Source organism: Periophthalmus magnuspinnatus, chromosome 17, assembly GCF_009829125.3.
Source record: "Periophthalmus magnuspinnatus isolate fPerMag1 chromosome 17, fPerMag1.2.pri, whole genome shotgun sequence".
In the NCBI taxonomy this organism is placed as follows: Eukaryota; Metazoa; Chordata; class Actinopteri; order Gobiiformes; family Gobiidae; genus Periophthalmus; species Periophthalmus magnuspinnatus.
This window is the reverse complement of record NC_047142.1, coordinates 5,679,196-5,698,255: the sequence shown is the minus strand read 5'-3', so window position 1 is coordinate 5,698,255 and position 19,060 is coordinate 5,679,196. Positions and strand designations below refer to the sequence as shown.

Sequence of the window (19,060 nt, the reverse complement as noted above, 5' to 3'; positions counted from 1 at the left end):
CTGAGAGCTGCTTTATGGCACTGAGTCGTACGAAGGGCGACCAGTTTGAGACGCTCTTCTGAAATAACACATTTTCTCAGTTTGCCTTTAGTTATACATTATTAATAATGATAAATGATAATCATCTATGTGAACACACTGATCATGTGGCAAGACACTGATCACATTAATGATTTCTCAAAAATAATTATCAACAATGAGCAAGGAGGGAAACAGATATCAGTATTCAGCACTTTAACTTTACTAATCTTAGTAATTGTTAAATTTCCAGATGACACATCACTACATCTCATAGGAAAAGTGTCGCATTTTCACTATCCATTGACAAACCTTTTTAACAAAACATAAATAATATACATTGCACCATGTTTCATAAAGTTATCAATTATGTAATGTTAAAGAAAAATAAGCTTACATATTTTTAAATAAATCTCAGTTGCGTTGTGTGACTTTTTCACCGGTGTCGTGAAAAAAGCCTGTTGTTTACTCAAAACTGCGTTTAGCTCTGGGCTTGTCGTCGCTTTGCCGTCACCACAGTCGCTCCGCAGATGAGATACGCGCAGGTTTCTTTTACAGTCTTAAATCGTTGTGAAAGTGATCTCTTTATTTTCTACCATGTTTTGGAGTAAGAAACTGCATTCAGCGCATCCTCCCAGCGCTCATGAGTGGAGCACTGGTTTTGTCATGTGCACAATACTGACCTTTGAACTGAGTAGGTCAAAGTTCACCTTAACTTATCTAAACTTCACGTATAATGAACATATGTTTAAGATATTGTCATTTTTAATTCTATATAAACGCAAGGGTGATAAAAAAAATAGCAACAGAATAAAATTAAATTTTAGATGCAGCTCATTAGTGAGTTGTGCTATTTTTAGAGCCGGTCTGCGGGCGACTCATGTGGGGTTTGGGGGCGACATGGCGCCCGCGGGCGCAGGGTTGGTGACCCCTGGTTTAGATGTTATGTTCATAGACTGAATAAAGAAGTGGACTAAAAGAGCCTGACATCACCCACCGGCGGCGGCGAAATGAAGCTCATCGAGACAAATTTGGAGCCGAGCCTGGAATTCTGACCGCGAGTATCATAGCAACCAAAGAGCCAATCCGAAGTGAGGGTGTTGAGTGCCTGTACCACTGGTTTAGCAGCAGGGAGCGGGCACTTGGCAACACTGTCAATCAAACCTGTTGCTAACGCTACCAGGAGCAGCCTCGGGGAAAGAAAGTGCCTCATTGGTCTGTTATTAATGCTCATATCTTGATTTACAGACAAACTAGCAAAATAAAAACACCAGGATCGTGTAGAGCGGGTTAATATGAACATTTTAAGACGAAAACGATGAGCCAGACAGCAGCAGCTACAGAAACAGGAGCTACAGTTTTTCAATAGAAAGTGAATTGGAGCCAGAGTCGACGAGCCGGAAGCGCGACCATGCTCTTTTTCACCTATTTGGAACATGGCGGCTAGCAGGTTAGCTATGTCCATTTATATATACAGGCTATGGTTATGTTCGGTGATCGTACTCTAGCTACACGCCTTTAAAAAGCTCATCGTTTTTCCTTTAAACTGCTCAGTCTGGACATGAACCCGGCCTCTGTTTTTACGCCTTTGACCTGTAATGGCGAGTATAAAGACATCATTACAGACTAGAATCTGGAATTCAAGTCTAGTTTCATTGTTGCCTCAAGCTAGTGGCTCAGTTTTGGCGTTCGGGGACAGGATCCAGCATTTATGAGAACAGGCATCAAATGAACAGTGTCAGTCGGCTGGAGTCATAGACAGAAACCCCAAAGAACTCTGGGAAATGATGCAACACTCGGACACCGGCAATGGCGAAACAAAAGGCAAGCCCTAAAACAAAACGACGCGGCGATAAAACGGATTGAATAAATAAAAAATGTAATGAATAAGTCCAACGCCAGGTTAGATTTGAGAAGCTAGGAGTATTTTGGTGAGTAGATTTGTGTACTGTCGGAGAGAAAATGCAGTTGTTTACGTTTGTGTGGACAGGGCTCCCCAGGCTGAGCAGCTAAATAGAGGAGATGTGTTTGTAAATGCACTTGGCGCGCTGTGGTCGGGGGAATTTTTGGCACATAATTTAGGTCAAGAAGACAAAGCTGAACTAGATCAAAGACGGTTGTTTGCAATGGGGGTATTTTCCCAGCATGCATTTGCCCATATTTAGACCTATACCATTTCAATGCATTGGGAATTTAACACGTGGCAGTTTCCTGTTATTTCAATGGGGACGTCAAGATTTCACAGTTTTATATGTTGTTGTTTGTAATATTATTGTGTAAAGAGAGACTGTATGATATTTTAGTATAACTCAGGGGTGTCCAAACCTTTCTCAGAGCCACATATAAAAACACAAAGCTCAGGGCCGATTGAGGGCCATAGACTGGTCACCAATACAGTGAATACTTCAAATCTGTGTTTTTATTACAAGTTAGACTGAACCACTAGACCAGGGATGCCCAAAAGTTTTTCACCGAGGGTCATATCTTGAAAAATAATCGACAGGGAGGGCCACAGTGGTCAATACAGTGGATAATTCAGATGGTTCATTTAACATAGTTTTGACTTCATACTACTAAATAAGGCTTGATATATTAACATTTGGTCTGTTTGACAATGCAGTATTTAGGTTATATTGGTAGGATTATTGAAATTTGTAATATATAAATATTTGATCTGGGCTTGTTAAAGTAGATTTTCAGAAATGTACAGTAAAAAGTAGTGTTTAAGGCCGGGGTGTCAAACTCCATTTCACCAAGGGCCACATCAGCCAATTCACCTGGGAGCTTGAGGGCCGAGAAAAAACTGGTCTGAGAGCCACGTTTGGCCCCCAGACCACAGTTTGGACATGCCTGGTATAACTTCTATGACATACTCTGTAACAATGAACCTGGGGCGTCAGTTTCTAGTCGAACTACCTGATTTTCAAACTGTGACAGGAAGTAAGTATTTTAATCTATCGAACTTGTTGCTCGCGCTCACAAACGTTAGCACATCGCGACTATTCACGTTCACGATCTACGGAAAAACAGTGAAGCAACTACTGCACAGTCGCCACGCTCTCATCCCAAAATGTACTTTAGCAACGCATCCGGCTCTTTAGTCCGGGTTTGCGATGGATCAGATGTTTTACAGTTAGCTGACAGCACATAACTGTCACAATGTGTTGCTTCAGTAGTATCTTGAGAGGATGGAGGATTAAAGCTGAGCTCGAATTCTCTACAGGAAATTTTAGCGTAAAGTCATTCTTAAACCAGTTTTTACTATTGAGGATGAGTGTGAGTGGAGTGAGGCCAGGTGAGAATGATGGCTTTAGAATGGGCAGTACATAACCCCTGTGTGTGTGAGTTTATGGTAGGTCCTCATAGAGCCAGGCCTGAATGAACTCCTAAATCACAGTATTGATCAGAGGCTGAGCAGACACACACACACACACAAACACAGGACCGGAGCCACTTAGACGGCCTCTTCTGTGATTCACACTAAATCCCCACAACTCCTCCTTCAGCTCCAATACTCCCGTCTGTCCTCCCACTGTCTGCCTCTGTCCACTCCACTGCCCGAGCGCACAGTGCCACAAACAGTTCGATGCGTGGACAGTAATAAGCTTCAAATTTCCCTGCTCAAACTTCTTAAATTTGTTTTTCCATCTAGACGCAAAGTGAAGCAGAAACGGAGGATCGGGCTCATTTTGAACTTGAAATATGAAGAGTTGTGAATAGTATTTTTGCTTGTGTTGTCTTACTGCGTGTGGGTGGTGGTGGTGATGATGGTTGGAGGTGCAAACTGGCATCCACTCTTGCACCAATTTGCCCCAGGATAGCTACAGTATACATGTTTTGCTTCTCTTCACTTCTCCTGGCGATGGCACAACGGTAAAATGGTCATATATAAGCACTCAGAGCGCTTGTACCGTAAATTTCGGACTACAGAGCGCACCTGGATAAAAGCCGCACCAGCTAAATTTGAAGAGAAAATCAATTTTGTACATATATAAGCCGCACCTGAATAAAAGCCGCAGGTTTTCATATTGTAACATGAGACATTTACACAGAAAGACGAGCTTACGTGCAGTGGCTCTATTTCAGGAGTCGGCAACCCGCGGCTCCGGAGCCGTATGCGCCTCTTTCAGCCTTATACTGCGGCTCTGCGTGGCTGAAGTGTATTTTATTTGTGTTAGCTCTTTTTTTGTTGTAGTTTAAATTGGAAGATTATTATGATCTTAAAATAAAATTATATTTTCTTATTTTTCGTTGCTCAAAATAAGCGTCACACTCGCGGAACAATGTTCAAAACAAACACCGCTCACGTCTCACGTCTCACACACACAGCTCACAGTCCTGCGTAAAGAGCCCTGATTTTCAGACGTTGTGCGCACAGTGGTCAGGAGCAACTTTGGCCCGTCCCTAATGACACACTAATAAGCTCGTCCGTAGATGTATCATGAAAATCCTGCTGGAAATCGCCACAGAAATCTATTTGATGTAGTAGAAAGTTTATTATCTGCTCTTGTCTCTGCGATGACGTATCACGTATAACACATCAGACACGACGCACAAAACTAGAGCCACAAGCGAGTGAAAATGAGCCAAAACAAAAGTCTTTGGGGAGCTTTTAACAAAGGGGAAAAGGATAACTGAGGAGCCAGAAGAGGAGACTACGACCTCCAAGAAAAAGAAAGATAAATTTAACAGACAATGCCTACTTAAAATCTGGGTTTGTCGCTGCAGGTGACTCTCACGCACAGTCCGCTCTACGTAACATACGGGAAAAGCAAATAAGGCAATGAAACCTTCAAAACTGCTTTGGCACATGGAGAATAAGCACCTGGGATTAAACGATACGCCTTTAGAGTTTTTTTTTGTTGTTTTTGTTGTTTGTTTTTTTTGAAAGAAACTGCGGAGCAGAGTAGACATAATCACATAATCAGCGCAGGGCTCCCTCTGATGCAGCGGTTTGGTGAGTTGTATTTTTTTAATGCACTTAAGTTGTTTTTGCCATATTTATCTGCCACGTGTAGAAGGCTTGTCCGTGAAAATAAAACCCAGGGGCCGTTATCCAGTAAAAAATCCATAAATAAGCCGCACTGCTGTATAAACCGCAGGGTTCAAAGCGTGGAAAAAAAGTAGCGGCTTATAATCCGAAATTTACGGTAATCGTTAAGGAAGTGACTGCAGACCTGGTACAGAGTTGAAAGAAGTTTAATCCCATGAGATGAATGAAGAGTACATGCATGTGTGTTATACTACAAAGGAGCCATCCAGTACTTACACCCCGAGAAAGGTACGATCTATAGAAGGCTGGTCCTATTTACATACTGTCTGTACAAGGTCATAAATGGATATATTGTTAGCTGTTTACATGAAGGTAGAATACGTCACTAAAAAGATGGATTAAAAGACCTGTATGATGTAGCCGAAGTAGCAGGTTCCAGTGTAGATGTATTAAAATAAGTATGTGTCGTATTCTGACTGAGAAACAAGTTCACTTCAATGTTTAAGACACAGGATTCAACACAAGGTTTGAGAGTAGAATAATAAAACAAAAAAAATAAATAAATCATGTTTTCAGTGCTTTACATCAAGGAACCATTCACACACCAATGTACGCAGGCAATAGCGCCGCCAAGCTGTGGGTCAGTGGATTTGAACGCTTTACTGGTGATGTTTATGTCCAGAGCGGGATTAGAACCGCCGACCTCTGGATGAGTGGACAAACAATCTACCAACTGAGATGCATTTCATTTCTATGTATTTATTTTATTTTATTTTTTATGTATTTTTATTTTTTATGTATTTATTTTTTATGTATTTATTTTTTTTGCATTTATTATTTTTATTACATTTTTTCTTTAAACAAATAAAACTAAAAACAAATAAAAATAAAAAAACAACACAAAGAACACTAGCACAGCATATTACATGAGCAAATGAGTAACATAATAATTGAATGAATCATATAAACACAGACGTTCTGACAACATGGAAACAACAACAATCAACAGTTACTCTCATTATTACACCACTACCCTTTTAATTCTCATTTTTATTTTTAAAGACTGGATTTACCACTGAGGTGATATCTTAACCGTTCTAAAGTCACCGTCTCAGATATTAAATTCTTCCACATTTGGACAGAGGGGGCGTCACTACCAACCCCATTTTCCAACACATTATAGTTTTCATACCCAGCATCAGGAGGAATTGTATGACGTCTTTGACTTTTCAAATCTACAGGTATAAGCCGCAAAAGACAAAGCAATGGACTGGAAGACAAGGTCCGCCCCGTGACAGAGCCGACCCCTCTGCACACGACGTCCCAGAACGACTGTATAATCTTACACTCCCATAAAATCTGAACTCTGGGACCAGAATTTGGAGAAATCCCTGGAGTGTACTTGCTAAATATGTGGGGAAAGATGTAAACATTGTGCAAAATATGTTATTGCATTTCTTTTGTCGATTACACATTGATATTTTAGATGGCAATAGCAGAATTCGGTCCATGCATATTTAAATAATAAGAATAATTCAGTGTTCTAGTCATGTTTTTCAAAAGTATAAACACTCCGAGGCTCATGCGGTGAAATAAATAAGAAATTCCCAGTACATATATCTGCGGCGTATCGACAAGTAGTGACAAACGAGCGTGTGGGCGCCGTCAGAACTGCTGCATCACTGTGTAATAAACCCATGTATTAGCCGGTGATTTCTTTTCAGATTAGGCCCAGGCAAATCCATGAGCAATGTTTGCGGATAGGATGTGCCAAATCGAAAATAAATAAGACGCAGTGTTAATGAATTATTATGTGTTTAGCAATCACATTACTCATCTGAGACCTACGAAGCAGCTGTGCCAGCAAACAACACCGCAGAGCCAGGAATCGCACACAGCCACGTGAGCAATCAGGTCCTAATGGGATCACTTCATTCATTAAGTATTATTGATCCAGGTTTTAAGAAATAAGGCCCGAGTCTTGTGGAAGAGGCTGGGAACGGGCGTGGATTGCAAAAGTAGTGAGTCATTTTAAACTGTAACAATCATTTTGAGATTAGCTGATTAAACATTTCAAAATCGCTGCTGTACCTGATACTGGCCAACCCTCCTAACACTGAACGGTTGTTGTTTGGATTTTGTTGCTCTGTTATTTCATTCAACACACATTAGAGTTGTGGTGAATGTGTTTGTTGGCATTGGTTTGAGTCTTAAACGTCCTATATAACACAAAATTGATTTTCGTGAGCTTTAAGTTACATTATAAAGCTTTTACCTCCTGAAAAACGTACATGGAGTTGTGTTTTGTTTCATTCACACATGTTTGAGTAACACTTTTTTATTAGTTTGTCTTCACCTTAAAACCTCAAAATGCTCTGTTCTGATTTCTTTTTTTTTTTTTTATTATTATCATTTTTTAATTTTACTACTGTTATTTATTTATTTTGCATATTCTGTGTGGTTTGTGTTTTGTTTTCTGGTCAATTTCTGTGCCCGTATTATTGCTTTCCATTAATATGACCACTTATTATGCTTACCATACTTAGCTATTATTATTATTATTATTATTATTATTATTATTATTATTATTATTTTATTATTATTATTTTATTATTATATTTATTTTTGTGTATTTTACTTTATGGTTTTTTGTTTTTTTTATATGTGTGCATGTATACTGTATATACTTTTTTTTTCAGTTCCTCGGTGCCCATCTGAGCGAGACGGGTGGGAGGGCTGTAAAATGTTAAAATGCAATAAAAAATATGAATAATAATTTTTAAAAAAAGCTCTGTTCCACCTTGTGATGTCATCAAGTGGTAGTTTTCAAGTGAACATCCTCCTTTTACCTTTAGTTCAGTAGTTTGGCAATTCCAGGTCTGAAATGATCCAAATGATTCTAGTGAAGGTGTGTGGAGTTTAAAAACACAATGGAGCACTTCCTGTATTACCACATGATGACATCACAAGGTGGAACAGAGTGTTTTGTTTGAGAGAAGAACAACATTATAACATAGATCAGAAAATACAGTAAAATGGTCCTTTTAACTTAAATAGTTGTGAGCATTAATGCCAAAAATGAAATATGCACCATATACGTTTTCTGTACGCAGCTTTCTTGTATCCATGGAGATGGAGATGGATCCACTCTATGGCATTTAACCATCTGTCACCATGGACACAAACAGATCATGACCCCAGGCTCAGTTATAGGACAGGGTTTGTGGAGTGGCGGCCCTGTTCACATGAAGAATGGATGAATGGAAGTTACAAAGTGCACTTTTAAATATTGGATTCAGAATAATCAAGAACGAAATTTAGTCACAGTGAAAAAATGGACCGATGTGAAAATAAAGAGCTCATTTAAAAAAAATAAAAAAAAATAAACAGATGCCGTATAAAACAGTGGTGGAACACAATGTAAAAGTATTAAAGTCCTGTACTTTACCTTGGTGCATTTTTAAGAGGATACTTTTTACTTTTACTTCACTACATTTGAGGGAAAGTATCTGTACTTTCTACTCCACTACATTTTTGAACTGGACTAAAAAGTAAAAGTATTTCAAACAGGGAATTAAGACAAACTCCAGACCAGGAATCAAAGTAATAATAAAACTTAAAATAGAGATATAATGTCATATATCATATATATAGATTTTAAAGTTCTTTTACTGGTTTTTAAATGTCTTAATGGTCTTGGGCCTTCTTATCTTACAGAACTGCTTTTATCCTATGAACCCTCGCGGCCCCTGCGCTCCTCCGGCAGCAGGCTCCTAGTCATTCCCAAAGTCAGGACACACACGCATGGAGAGGCCTCTTTCCAGTTTTATGGCCCCCGTCTATGGAACAGCCTGCCGGAGGACCTCAGGGCCGCAGAGAACATTCAGGTTTTTAAAAGCAGGCTCAAGACCCATCTTTTTAGCAGAGCTTTTGATTAGTATTTATCATTTTAGTTTACTTCTCTATTTATTTAGTCTTATTTAGGCTGGCTAGTGTGTTTATGTTTTACTTATGTTTTATTTACTTGTTTAGTTTTGACTTATTTTATTATTTATTGATTATTTTATTATTTATTGATTATTTATTTTATTATTTATTGACTTATTTATTAGTTTTGACTTATTTTATTATTTTTAATCATTTTAGATTTGCCAGTGTTTCCTCTGAGGAGCCCTCTGCACCGGGAGCTGTGGTTGGCTGTGGCTGCTGGGCCCTGGCTCGTGGGCCCTGGAGGTTTGGTCTTGACCTCATCTCTTCTCTGGGCCCTGGGCTGGTGTCCTGTGGCTGTGGGTGACCCTGTTCCTGGTGCAGATGGTTCCTCTGGTGGCGCTCTCTCTCATCTGGTTCATCTTTATCCAGCCTGTTCCACTTAAACATATTTTAAATGAAACTGAGGTATTTTAACATGTGTTGGGGTGGGGGGTTGTTTGGTTATGATTATTGATGTGTTGGGGTTGGGTTGTTGGGCTGTCGGGTGGCTGGGTGGGTTTGGTGGGTGGGACTGATTTTAATGCTTTGTAAAGCACTTTGTGTTACTTTTTTTTGTATGAAAAGTGCTATACAAATAAAGTTTGATTTGATTTGATTTGATATAAACTAGAGAATTATTAATATCTTATTACAATGAAAACTTCTATAACAGACGTTTATAATGGAGGTATCAGGCATAAATTATGTCTGATCTGGAGCGTGACTTATCCTCAAATATTAGTGATGACTGTTCTGTGGAGAGGGGCCAATAGAGAGCCATTAAAAAGATGGAAATGTATTATTTATTTATGTATTTATTTTATTTTATTTTAGTACAGTTATTTTTCATATTGTATATTGGTTTGTACTTGTATGTGTGTGTGTGGGGGTGTGTGTGTGCGTGTGTGTGAGGACGTATGAATATATAAGAATGTGTTAATCTTAATGTATTTGTGTGTAACAGTTGTGTTTTGTTCCTGTGTTCGCCTGGTGCCCCCTGTAGGGGAGGAGGGGCAGTGGGAGGAGTTGTGATATGTTAAAATGTACAAATAAATATTAATTCGCGGGGAAAAAAAGGAAAAGTATTTTTATTATTGTTTGAGATCTCATAGTTTGATCAAACAAAAATATACAAATAAAAAAACAGCAACATCGATTAACTTGTTTCTGTTTAACAAAATTCAGCCCAAATCTGTATCAAAATCACTACATTTGAAGCATTACAAGACGACAAAATATGCATGAAGTACTTTTATTTTTTACTCTTTAAATACTTTTTTAAACTGGTACTTTGATACTTTTACTCAAGTAGATTTTCCATGTGATACTTCAACTACGTTTTCTGCTTCGGTATCTGTACTTTTACTTCAGTACCACAGTAACACAGACTCCTTCTTCCACCACTGATTTAAAATATACGACTCAGCCAAATCTATTCCTGCGCCGCAAAAATCCACACAACTTTGAAAACAAATCTCCGTTTCCGTTCGTTTGTGGAACTTATTCTTGGCAGGATTCTTAACTTCTGAGTAACGAGAGACACAAACTACACAACACCTGAGAGAAACCACATTTTGACTACGTAACAACACGACATGAGTTTTACTTTCCAGCTCAAAAGTCCTAACAGTCCAATTTGAAGTGGACAAAGGCTTAGGACATCGGTGGACGCGGGGCCGGCAGATTACAGGCAGACACCTCATTAATGCAGTGCACTCCAACAATAGGGCGGCCCATTGCCTCTTCTACATCCATCTGTCAAGTGTGCCATTAGCCTGTCAGGGAGCGGACAGCGGTGCCATTAGGCCACCCCGATAATCAGACCTATTTACTGGCTCATTTTGCCTCCTTCATTGTCACAGACGCCGCGTGGTCAAAGACAGCGCTCCCTTTCTTCTCCTGCCGTCATGGCCGCCCTCCCACCTCGTCTCCGGGATCGCTCAGTCCGTCATTACGCTCCTGTTTGGAGAGCGATCGTATATCCGCTGCCCGGGTCTAATTTGATTTTAAAATGCGCTTCAATACAAAAGAGGCCGATAAAGACGTTCATATTTCACGCGGCGGACAAAATGGCTGCCCGGGATTATACAATATTAAAAATGGTGATTGTTGATGGGATGGTCATTAATACTACTTAGCTTTATCGCGAGCGGTTCCTTCGGCTTTGATGAAACATATTGGAGCGGAAAGGTTTCAGAGCTTCCGTTGAAGTAAATTCGGGAATAATAATTCAAGCAGAGACAAGTTTCTGTGACAAACTGTTGCCGTCTCCGAGCTTGACAAATGGAAGGAATGGGAATATATCAAAAATGTGTGTATACCGAGCAACATGGAGGCGACGGTGGCTCAGTGGGTAGAGCAGTCGACACAAAACCTGAAGGTCAGAAGGTTGATTCTCATTCGGACCAAGTTCTGTCATTGTGTTCTTAGGCAAGACACTCTGTCCAAGGTAAATCTGTGGAATATTCTCCTGATAACCCGGAGAGAAAGTCCCATGTACAGTTTTTTTTAAAGCAAAAATTAAAAACTGGTTAAAGTCAAACCAAATATGCTTCATCTGTAGTGACAATGTGAATTTAACTTTTCTACAGAGACATGTTTTGGGAAAAAAAAAAAGGGAAAATATGAAGGTGGTCGGTATAAAATGTAAATAATGGGATCTGTGCAATGAATGGGATGTGCAATATTTAGTACGGTGCAACAGTGAGAAATGTGCAATGAGCTCAATGTGCAATTATGGGAATGGTACAGTTTTTATTTTGACCCCTCTGTGACCCCAGCCCTTGGGACAACAGATGGAAATGAGCCTTAGACTATAATCCGGTGGGTTTACGTTCGTGTCATGTCATGTCTGTTCATTAACTTTGTCCCAAACAAATAAACAAATTAATACAAAAATCTAACTTCACCCACATTGCCAAGTATGAAAGTGATGTGTGCGTGAATGAATGGTGGAGTATTATCATCATCATCATTATCAGTATTATCATTATCACTATTATCATTATTATCATCATTATCATCATTATTATTATCATTATCATCATTATCATCATTATCATAATCATCATCATTATTATCATTATTATTATTATTAAAATATATATTTGTCCTTGTCAAATGAACAGATAAAATAACAAAATTTATTTATTACATTCTGATTTATAACTAGGCCTGTCACGATAACAAATTCTGAAGTTCGATTTATAACTGAAGTAAATATAGATGATAAATGATAATATTGAAACTCAATTATTCCACTGACACAATAACCCAAGAGTGGATTTAAACCACAGAAACTATTCTAAATCCATGATATATATTTAAAAAAAAAACATGAGTTGCAAAAAAAAAACGGCACAGTGAGACATTTTAGTACTTATTATCTATAATGAGCCAAAAAAATTATTAATTCAATGTTCTACAGCTCAAATCTTATCATATAGCCAAAAAAATTAATACAAAATTCCCAGTAGTGTAAAAAAACAAAGTCCCCATGATAAATACGTTCCATCTAACACGTATTGAACGATAAATCGATATAGTAATCATCGTGACAGGCCTATTTATAACCATTTACAGAAAGAATGTGGCTAAAACGCTGCGTGACGTTTGGGTCTCTACAAAGAAGTCGCTTGATTGAAAAGAACACAAGCATAGGCAAAAATGAATAGCTCACGTAATGACACACGCCTCCTAGTGAAAAGCAGTCACTTATTCCCCGAAAAGAACAGTAAACGCTGCATCATTCTCCAAAACAATGCTCATTACTATCACAGCTTCAGTTCTAGACAGAGTTGGCGTTGTATACTTCTCTCTTTGTGACTTAAAACTGCGTAATTGCCTTCTTCGCCGCGATAGTATACAGTGGTTTCTTCAGAAAACTTCGCAGCTAAACTTTTACTTGTATATATCGTGCAAAAACAACTTTCTTGGCTTGTAGCACATTCCTTTTTTCGCCGAGCAGACAATACATTCTCTTACACACAAGAAACCCGAGCTTCTTCAAGGATTACTCGCACTAAACAGGCCCCTACTAACGCAACCTTACCACACTGAAGACGCAGCTTTTTAGTTATAGAATCTGCGGGCGCTGGTCATTAAAACAGAAAAGCTCGGACTCGCCGCTCCCCAGACGCTTCCACCGGCGCGCGATGCAGGGGAGGGTTCATGGTCCAATTCGTGCTCAGAAAAACAGAACAGTATGGACAGCCTTTTCAAATGTTTCACTTGGTAATACTTGTCCCCAGATAGGTGAAGTCTGCGTACGAGTCAAAAAGCCAGAAGAGCATGAAGGATTCTGTACAGCGAAGAACAACGTCCATATGCATCTGTACGTAAGGCTGCGCTCGTACTGCTAAAGCGAGTACTGCAATCACAAGTAAACCTGAGTTGCCGGGAGCCTAAACCTGCAGAATCACATGTTTTGGGATTGTAAAGATGTCAATATATTCTGGAAAACCGCACGTTCTTATTTAACTAAAATGTTAAATGAAGATCTTTGTTTTTCCCCACTTATCTTTTTAATTAACGATTTTTCAAACTTAATAAACTGGTCCTTCTCTCACAAAAAGATACGACTGACAGGTTTAACAGCGGTGGAAAAAAAACTGCTGGCAAACGTCTACAATTTGACTCAATTTGACTCCTAATCACTGGATCAATATCTTTCGTTTTATCATTAACATGGAGATATCAGGAGGTAAAATGCGTGGAGCCAAAAGAAAAACGATCTCATTATGGAGTAAAAGCTTATTAGACCTGGGTAATCTCAAATAAGCAAGGTTCAATAACTTATAACTTACTATTTTTCTTCTTCTTTTTACATAAATATACTTAAAGGTAAAAGGTAAACTGAGTAGCTGTAAGGGGGCTTTAAATTTCTAAATAAATAAATAAAAGAAAAATATATATCTTAATTTTGTTACTATACAAAAAATTCATCGCAAAAAAATGTGGAAAAAATATGGAAATGTGTCAGATGAAAGTTGAGAACCTACAGAATTTACTGAGTCGCTGCACTAGCTCTGGTCAACGACTGGCTGCAGATACTGGAGATTCAGGTCAGAGAAAGTTCTTTTAACATTTAACAAACTCAGCATTAAAACTGGCAACTCAAATGAGAGACTCTGGATAATTGGATTGGATAAACGTCTTGAGAACCAAAACATCAACTTATAACATAAATAGTGCACCATGTCCAATATTTTAGTGATTAAGAATAAATCAGCGTTAGAATTTTGATCAGTAGAATCTATATTTGATGTATGTGTAATCCCTCAATTGTCCAGGCCAAAGTTGACAGATTTAACTACTATATTTGATGTAATATTGATAGGTTGGGGTTGCTGCACTTGTGACATTGCAGAAGTGAAATTGAAACAAATATCACAGCTAAAGGCGGAACAACCAAATATTAGAGTGTGTGACTTTTTTTTTTGGCCAGGTAGTGTATATTACATCACTTACAAAATGTGCTGTTTCCCATATAACAGTTGTCATTTCTCATAATCACAATCAGAAAACTCAGCCATAACAGTGAGAATTTGGTCAAGGCCACAGTTCTCATTTCTTCACAATAGCCTATTTCATACAGGAGACATGACACAAAACACTGGTGTAATCTCAATTTGTTAGACTCTGCATTTTTGATTCTGCTTCAAATTTTGCTGTACGCCGCCTTTAACCCGACTGTACGATAACGATTCACAGAGCGATTCCCAAGTCTCTGCACCTGTTCTTCATACAATAGAACAGAAACTGACAGGGACCCGTGTTTATATCCTCAAAGTTTAGTTTTTTTGTGAGTTTAGACTCCAACCGAGCCAATACCGCCATTTGTTTCAACTTTGTACTCACTTTTCAATATTTAAAAGACATTCTGTGAGACCACTGTATAAAAATAGTTATTGCAAATGGTCACAGTTTAATCCAACGCTTTTCCAACTTCAAGAACTTTACATCAAAGAACCACTCACTCATTCCCGCACATACATCAGTGTACACAGACACTGGGGGCGAGGTGGGTTAAGTATCTTGCCCAAAGACACAATGACAGCATTCATCTGTGGGAGCTGGAATCACACCGCCAACCTGTGGGATAATGATGTTTATGTCGAGAGTGGGAGTCGAACCGCCAACGTTCGGATCAGTGGGGAAACGCTCTACCAACTGAGCTACTTTTGCCCAAAACGGATTGAGAGCAACATTTGTTCAGATCAAATCAAATGACCCAAACTTGAAATGAATCTGAAATTAAAATGGCATTGAATATGGAATACATCACGTTATTATTTTTCCTTCTTTTCTCACTACATATCCTACTGTAAATTAATGTGTGAGCTTGTGTGGGTGGTGTAAAATCCTTTGTAAATATAAAAAAAAACAAAAAAACATTGCCCTATTATTATTGCCAATTACAAAAACCAAAAGACATTAGAGACGAACAATTATAGCATATTCACTCCACACTTGTAGAGAGCTGAGTCTAATTTAACAAAGACCACAGAGGAGACCAAAGAAAACCGAGTGTTAGTCTGCACAAAAGGCACATTTCAGCCCACAGATGTAACCCGTGAGTCAGAGCGTTTGCACAAGAGATTACCTTAACCCGTGGTAAAGGATGCGCTTTCTGGAATGCCCTAAAAGACATGCAAAGTGAGCCTATTTCTGTGGTCGGATTTGGGTAAATAAACTTCAAAAGATGGGCAGCTGAAGAATGTCACATGGGGCTTCGTGTGTCAGGTTCTGAGGAAAGCTATTTTTTGTTTCTGAAGTGAAAAAAGAGACAAAAATGTGCGGTTTTGATTCATTTAAGAAGGTACTGTTTATGATGGAATAAATAAGAACCCTAGGTAGACTTGTCAGAAGTGCAACGATGAAAAAAATGTATTCTTTTCATACTTTGGCCAGGGGTGTGACTTAAACTCAAATGTGACTGGAATGTAAGTCACATCTGATTATATAATGTCACATCTTCGCTACGGTCACACTGACAACCGTGTTTTTTTCTTCATTACTTTGCATTTTTTGACTTATACTTCAAAGCGACGTATAGCCTGGAAAATATGGTACAGAACATCTTGATATTTGGATGAAAAAGAGCCGCCTTACTGTAAAAAGTATGAAAAATGTATAGTAACTCAAACACTAGGGGGCGCAATAAAGTATAGACTGTATAAAGAAGTGGACTAAGTGAGTGTGACGTCAATCATAGCGTTCGGTTCCAGTCAAACGAAGCTCATCGACGCTAGCGATTACGGGACGAATTTGGAGATGAGTTCCCTATTTGGAATTCTGACTGAGTATCATAGCAACCGAACAGCCAATCAGGAGCGAGGCTGTTAAAGGTAACACCTCTTTCCTGTCTGCACCGCTGGTTTAGCAGGGAACGGGCGCATAGCAACGCTGTCAATCAAACCTGTTGCTAACGCTAAGCGGAGCGACCTCTGGGAAAGAAGGCGCCTGATTTAGCTGTTATTAATGTTCATACTGATTTACAGACACAATAGTGAAATAAAAACGTAGAGCGGGTTAATACGAACGTTTTAAGAACAAAATGATGTGTCTGACATTAGCATTTACGAAGGAAGTTGGAACACGGAGGCTAGCAGGTTAGCTATGTCCATTTATATGTACAGTCTATGGTCTTAAGCCTCGACAAGTTTAAACGGTTGTGTCAAGAGAGACTATAAATGCCAACGACTCTCATGTTCATTAAAAAAAAAGACACATTTGAGCCAGGAATTTCAAATGCATGTCATAGATGGTGTTGAAAAACCAAAAGAGTGCCCCCGCTGTTAAAATATGGCCACGCAAACCGCATATTTTTTCAAAAAGCAAACTGATTTCATTTATAGCGGCAGCATGGAAAGCTCTAATGACAACACGGCTAAACCTACATGCCGTCTTCCTCCCCCGGTCCCATCTCGTCCTCCTCATTATCACAGTTGATCGGAGGGTCCACTTACCGGCCTGGTTGGTGGTGATGTCTATGGTGACGTGCTGCGCCGGGTACGGGCTCTTATTGCTCACGCCGTTCACAGCTTGAATCTCAAAGCTGTAGAGCGTATGTGCCACCAGGTTACTGATGAAGACTCTGGTGTCGGTGAGGGCCAGCTGCCTCGGTACAAAGTCCACGTTCTCGTCGCAGTGCGAGCAGGATCGGCGGTCGGCGCGGCACTTCCGGCACACGATGTTGTAGACCACGTCGTTGCGGCCGCCCGTCTCTCTGGGCGAGTGCCATTCCAGGATCACCGACGTCTCGTTCACGAAGGAGATGACGTTTCGGGGGCTGGACGGGACGCCTGGAATCAGAGGAGAGTAAAAGTTTAAATAAAATCTTCGGTTTTGTCGTTCGTTTGTGCTGTTTTAGCGCTGATTTGGCGTTTGTTTTGGTTCCGTCGTACGTTTAGAACTGGCTCTTCAGCTTTACTATTTAAAGTTGGACTATATATTTCTGAAGGGCGATATGCTACCAGCTTGTGTCCATGGTTACGTTATCGTTTTGTCTGGAATGTCCCACAGTATGGCATTAAACTTATCCCCACGGACACACCCTCAGGTTTTGTTATTCCTTTGTCTGGAACGTTCAACGGTATGGCATTAAACTTATCTCCATGAACACGCCTCCAGGTTTTGTTATTGCTTTGTCTGGAATATTGGACTATTCGTATGGCACTAAATTCATCTATCGCCATGGAGACAACCTCAGGCCAAGTTACATAGGTCAGATCTGTGCAGAGGCGACCCCGCTCGTATAAACTTGTAACAAACTCGTGGCGTTAAAAGCTTGTTTGTCCCATAGTCAGGGAAAATGTTAAATCTTAAGAAACGCTCGATGTAAAAGATATAAGTTAGCGGAAGTATTTATATGAAATGTCAGAGGTGCAACTGAAGTGAAGATATCCACCTTTGAGTGTGAAAACAGTCTCTGAAGTTTCACATTTCAGCTGGAACTTTACACAAACAAGTTGACAAAATACCTCGCCTTAAGTTACGCAGTTTGAAATGCTAATGTATTCCATTCACACCCTGGAAGAGCATCCAGCCAAACATGAGTGTCTATCAAACATTAGTTATTTAGCACAAATCAGTGTAGCATGCATCATTCTTCTCCCATTGGCTCTGGAGATTCACGCTCCCGTTCACTTCCTCTCTACCTGCAGCTGCCGCACTGCTGCACAGGCGACGAGGCTTGGGCAGAAATCACGGAATAATAAAAGTATTGTTTTGCCTGAGCGCAGTTTTAATATTAGCTCAGTGTGCGATGTTTCAAGAGTTCACTTTTCAGCTCGTTGTGGTTGTACAGGAGCTCATACGACAGAATCAGTAACACCTCTGCCACTTAAAGCCTAAAATAAATGAAGCAATAAGCTGTTCTGTTGATGCAAGAATCTCCCAAACTTACACTATTGTTACTTCTTAAAAGATGTCCTCACACAGTTACACCCCTGTGTTTGCAAACGTCTTCATCAGGTACACGTAAATAATTAATACTTTTTATGAACAGCTATGTAAAGATGTATAAAAATCCTAAAATCATATCACACAATTTGCATTATATCTTACAAGTAATGAGTTATAACCTTCAAAAAAGAGTCTCCTTTAGGTTTTTAAAAGTCCTATATACACAGAACAGTAACTCCTGTGAGCTTTTAGTCACGTTCGAACATTGTTACTTCCTCAAAAACACACCTAGATTTCTGTTTTGCCAACGTTTAAAATCCAAATTGACCAAATCTCTTTCTTTTTTGGATTCTCACCTCTGTGCAGTAGCGTTAACTGTGTATTTTATTGCTGTATTTTTTGTTATCGTCATTGTTTTCTGTGACTTTTATAATAATCTGAATATGTATGGACTATTTAATAATGCAATCTTGTCATATTCGCCCCTCAGTAAACACTAATGCGCGCAGCAGTGCATATATAAAGTGTGGATGTTTTATTGTTTGTAATAAAGGGAGCGATACAAAAGAACCTATAGAAAGCATAATGTTGACTTGGTGCACTCGAGACTTGTGTGGACATAAGGCAGGGGCCGCTTCAGTCAACAAGAGACACAATTAATCACTGCTGCCG

General features: G+C 39.3%; 1 protein-coding gene across 2 annotated transcripts in view; it reads right to left on the bottom strand.

Annotated features, from left to right (window-relative positions):
• The window catches only part of LOC117384992 (ephrin type-B receptor 1), a 279,983-nt gene that overhangs the window by 74,406 nt on the left and 186,517 nt on the right, over positions 1-19,060 (bottom strand). For both annotated transcript variants that reach the window (XM_033982197.2, XM_033982196.2), the window contains exon 5: positions 16,951-17,286. In XM_033982197.2, coding sequence (XP_033838088.1) covers positions 16,951-17,286 — 336 coding nt within the window. The remainder of the gene's footprint in view (positions 1-16,950; positions 17,287-19,060) is intronic.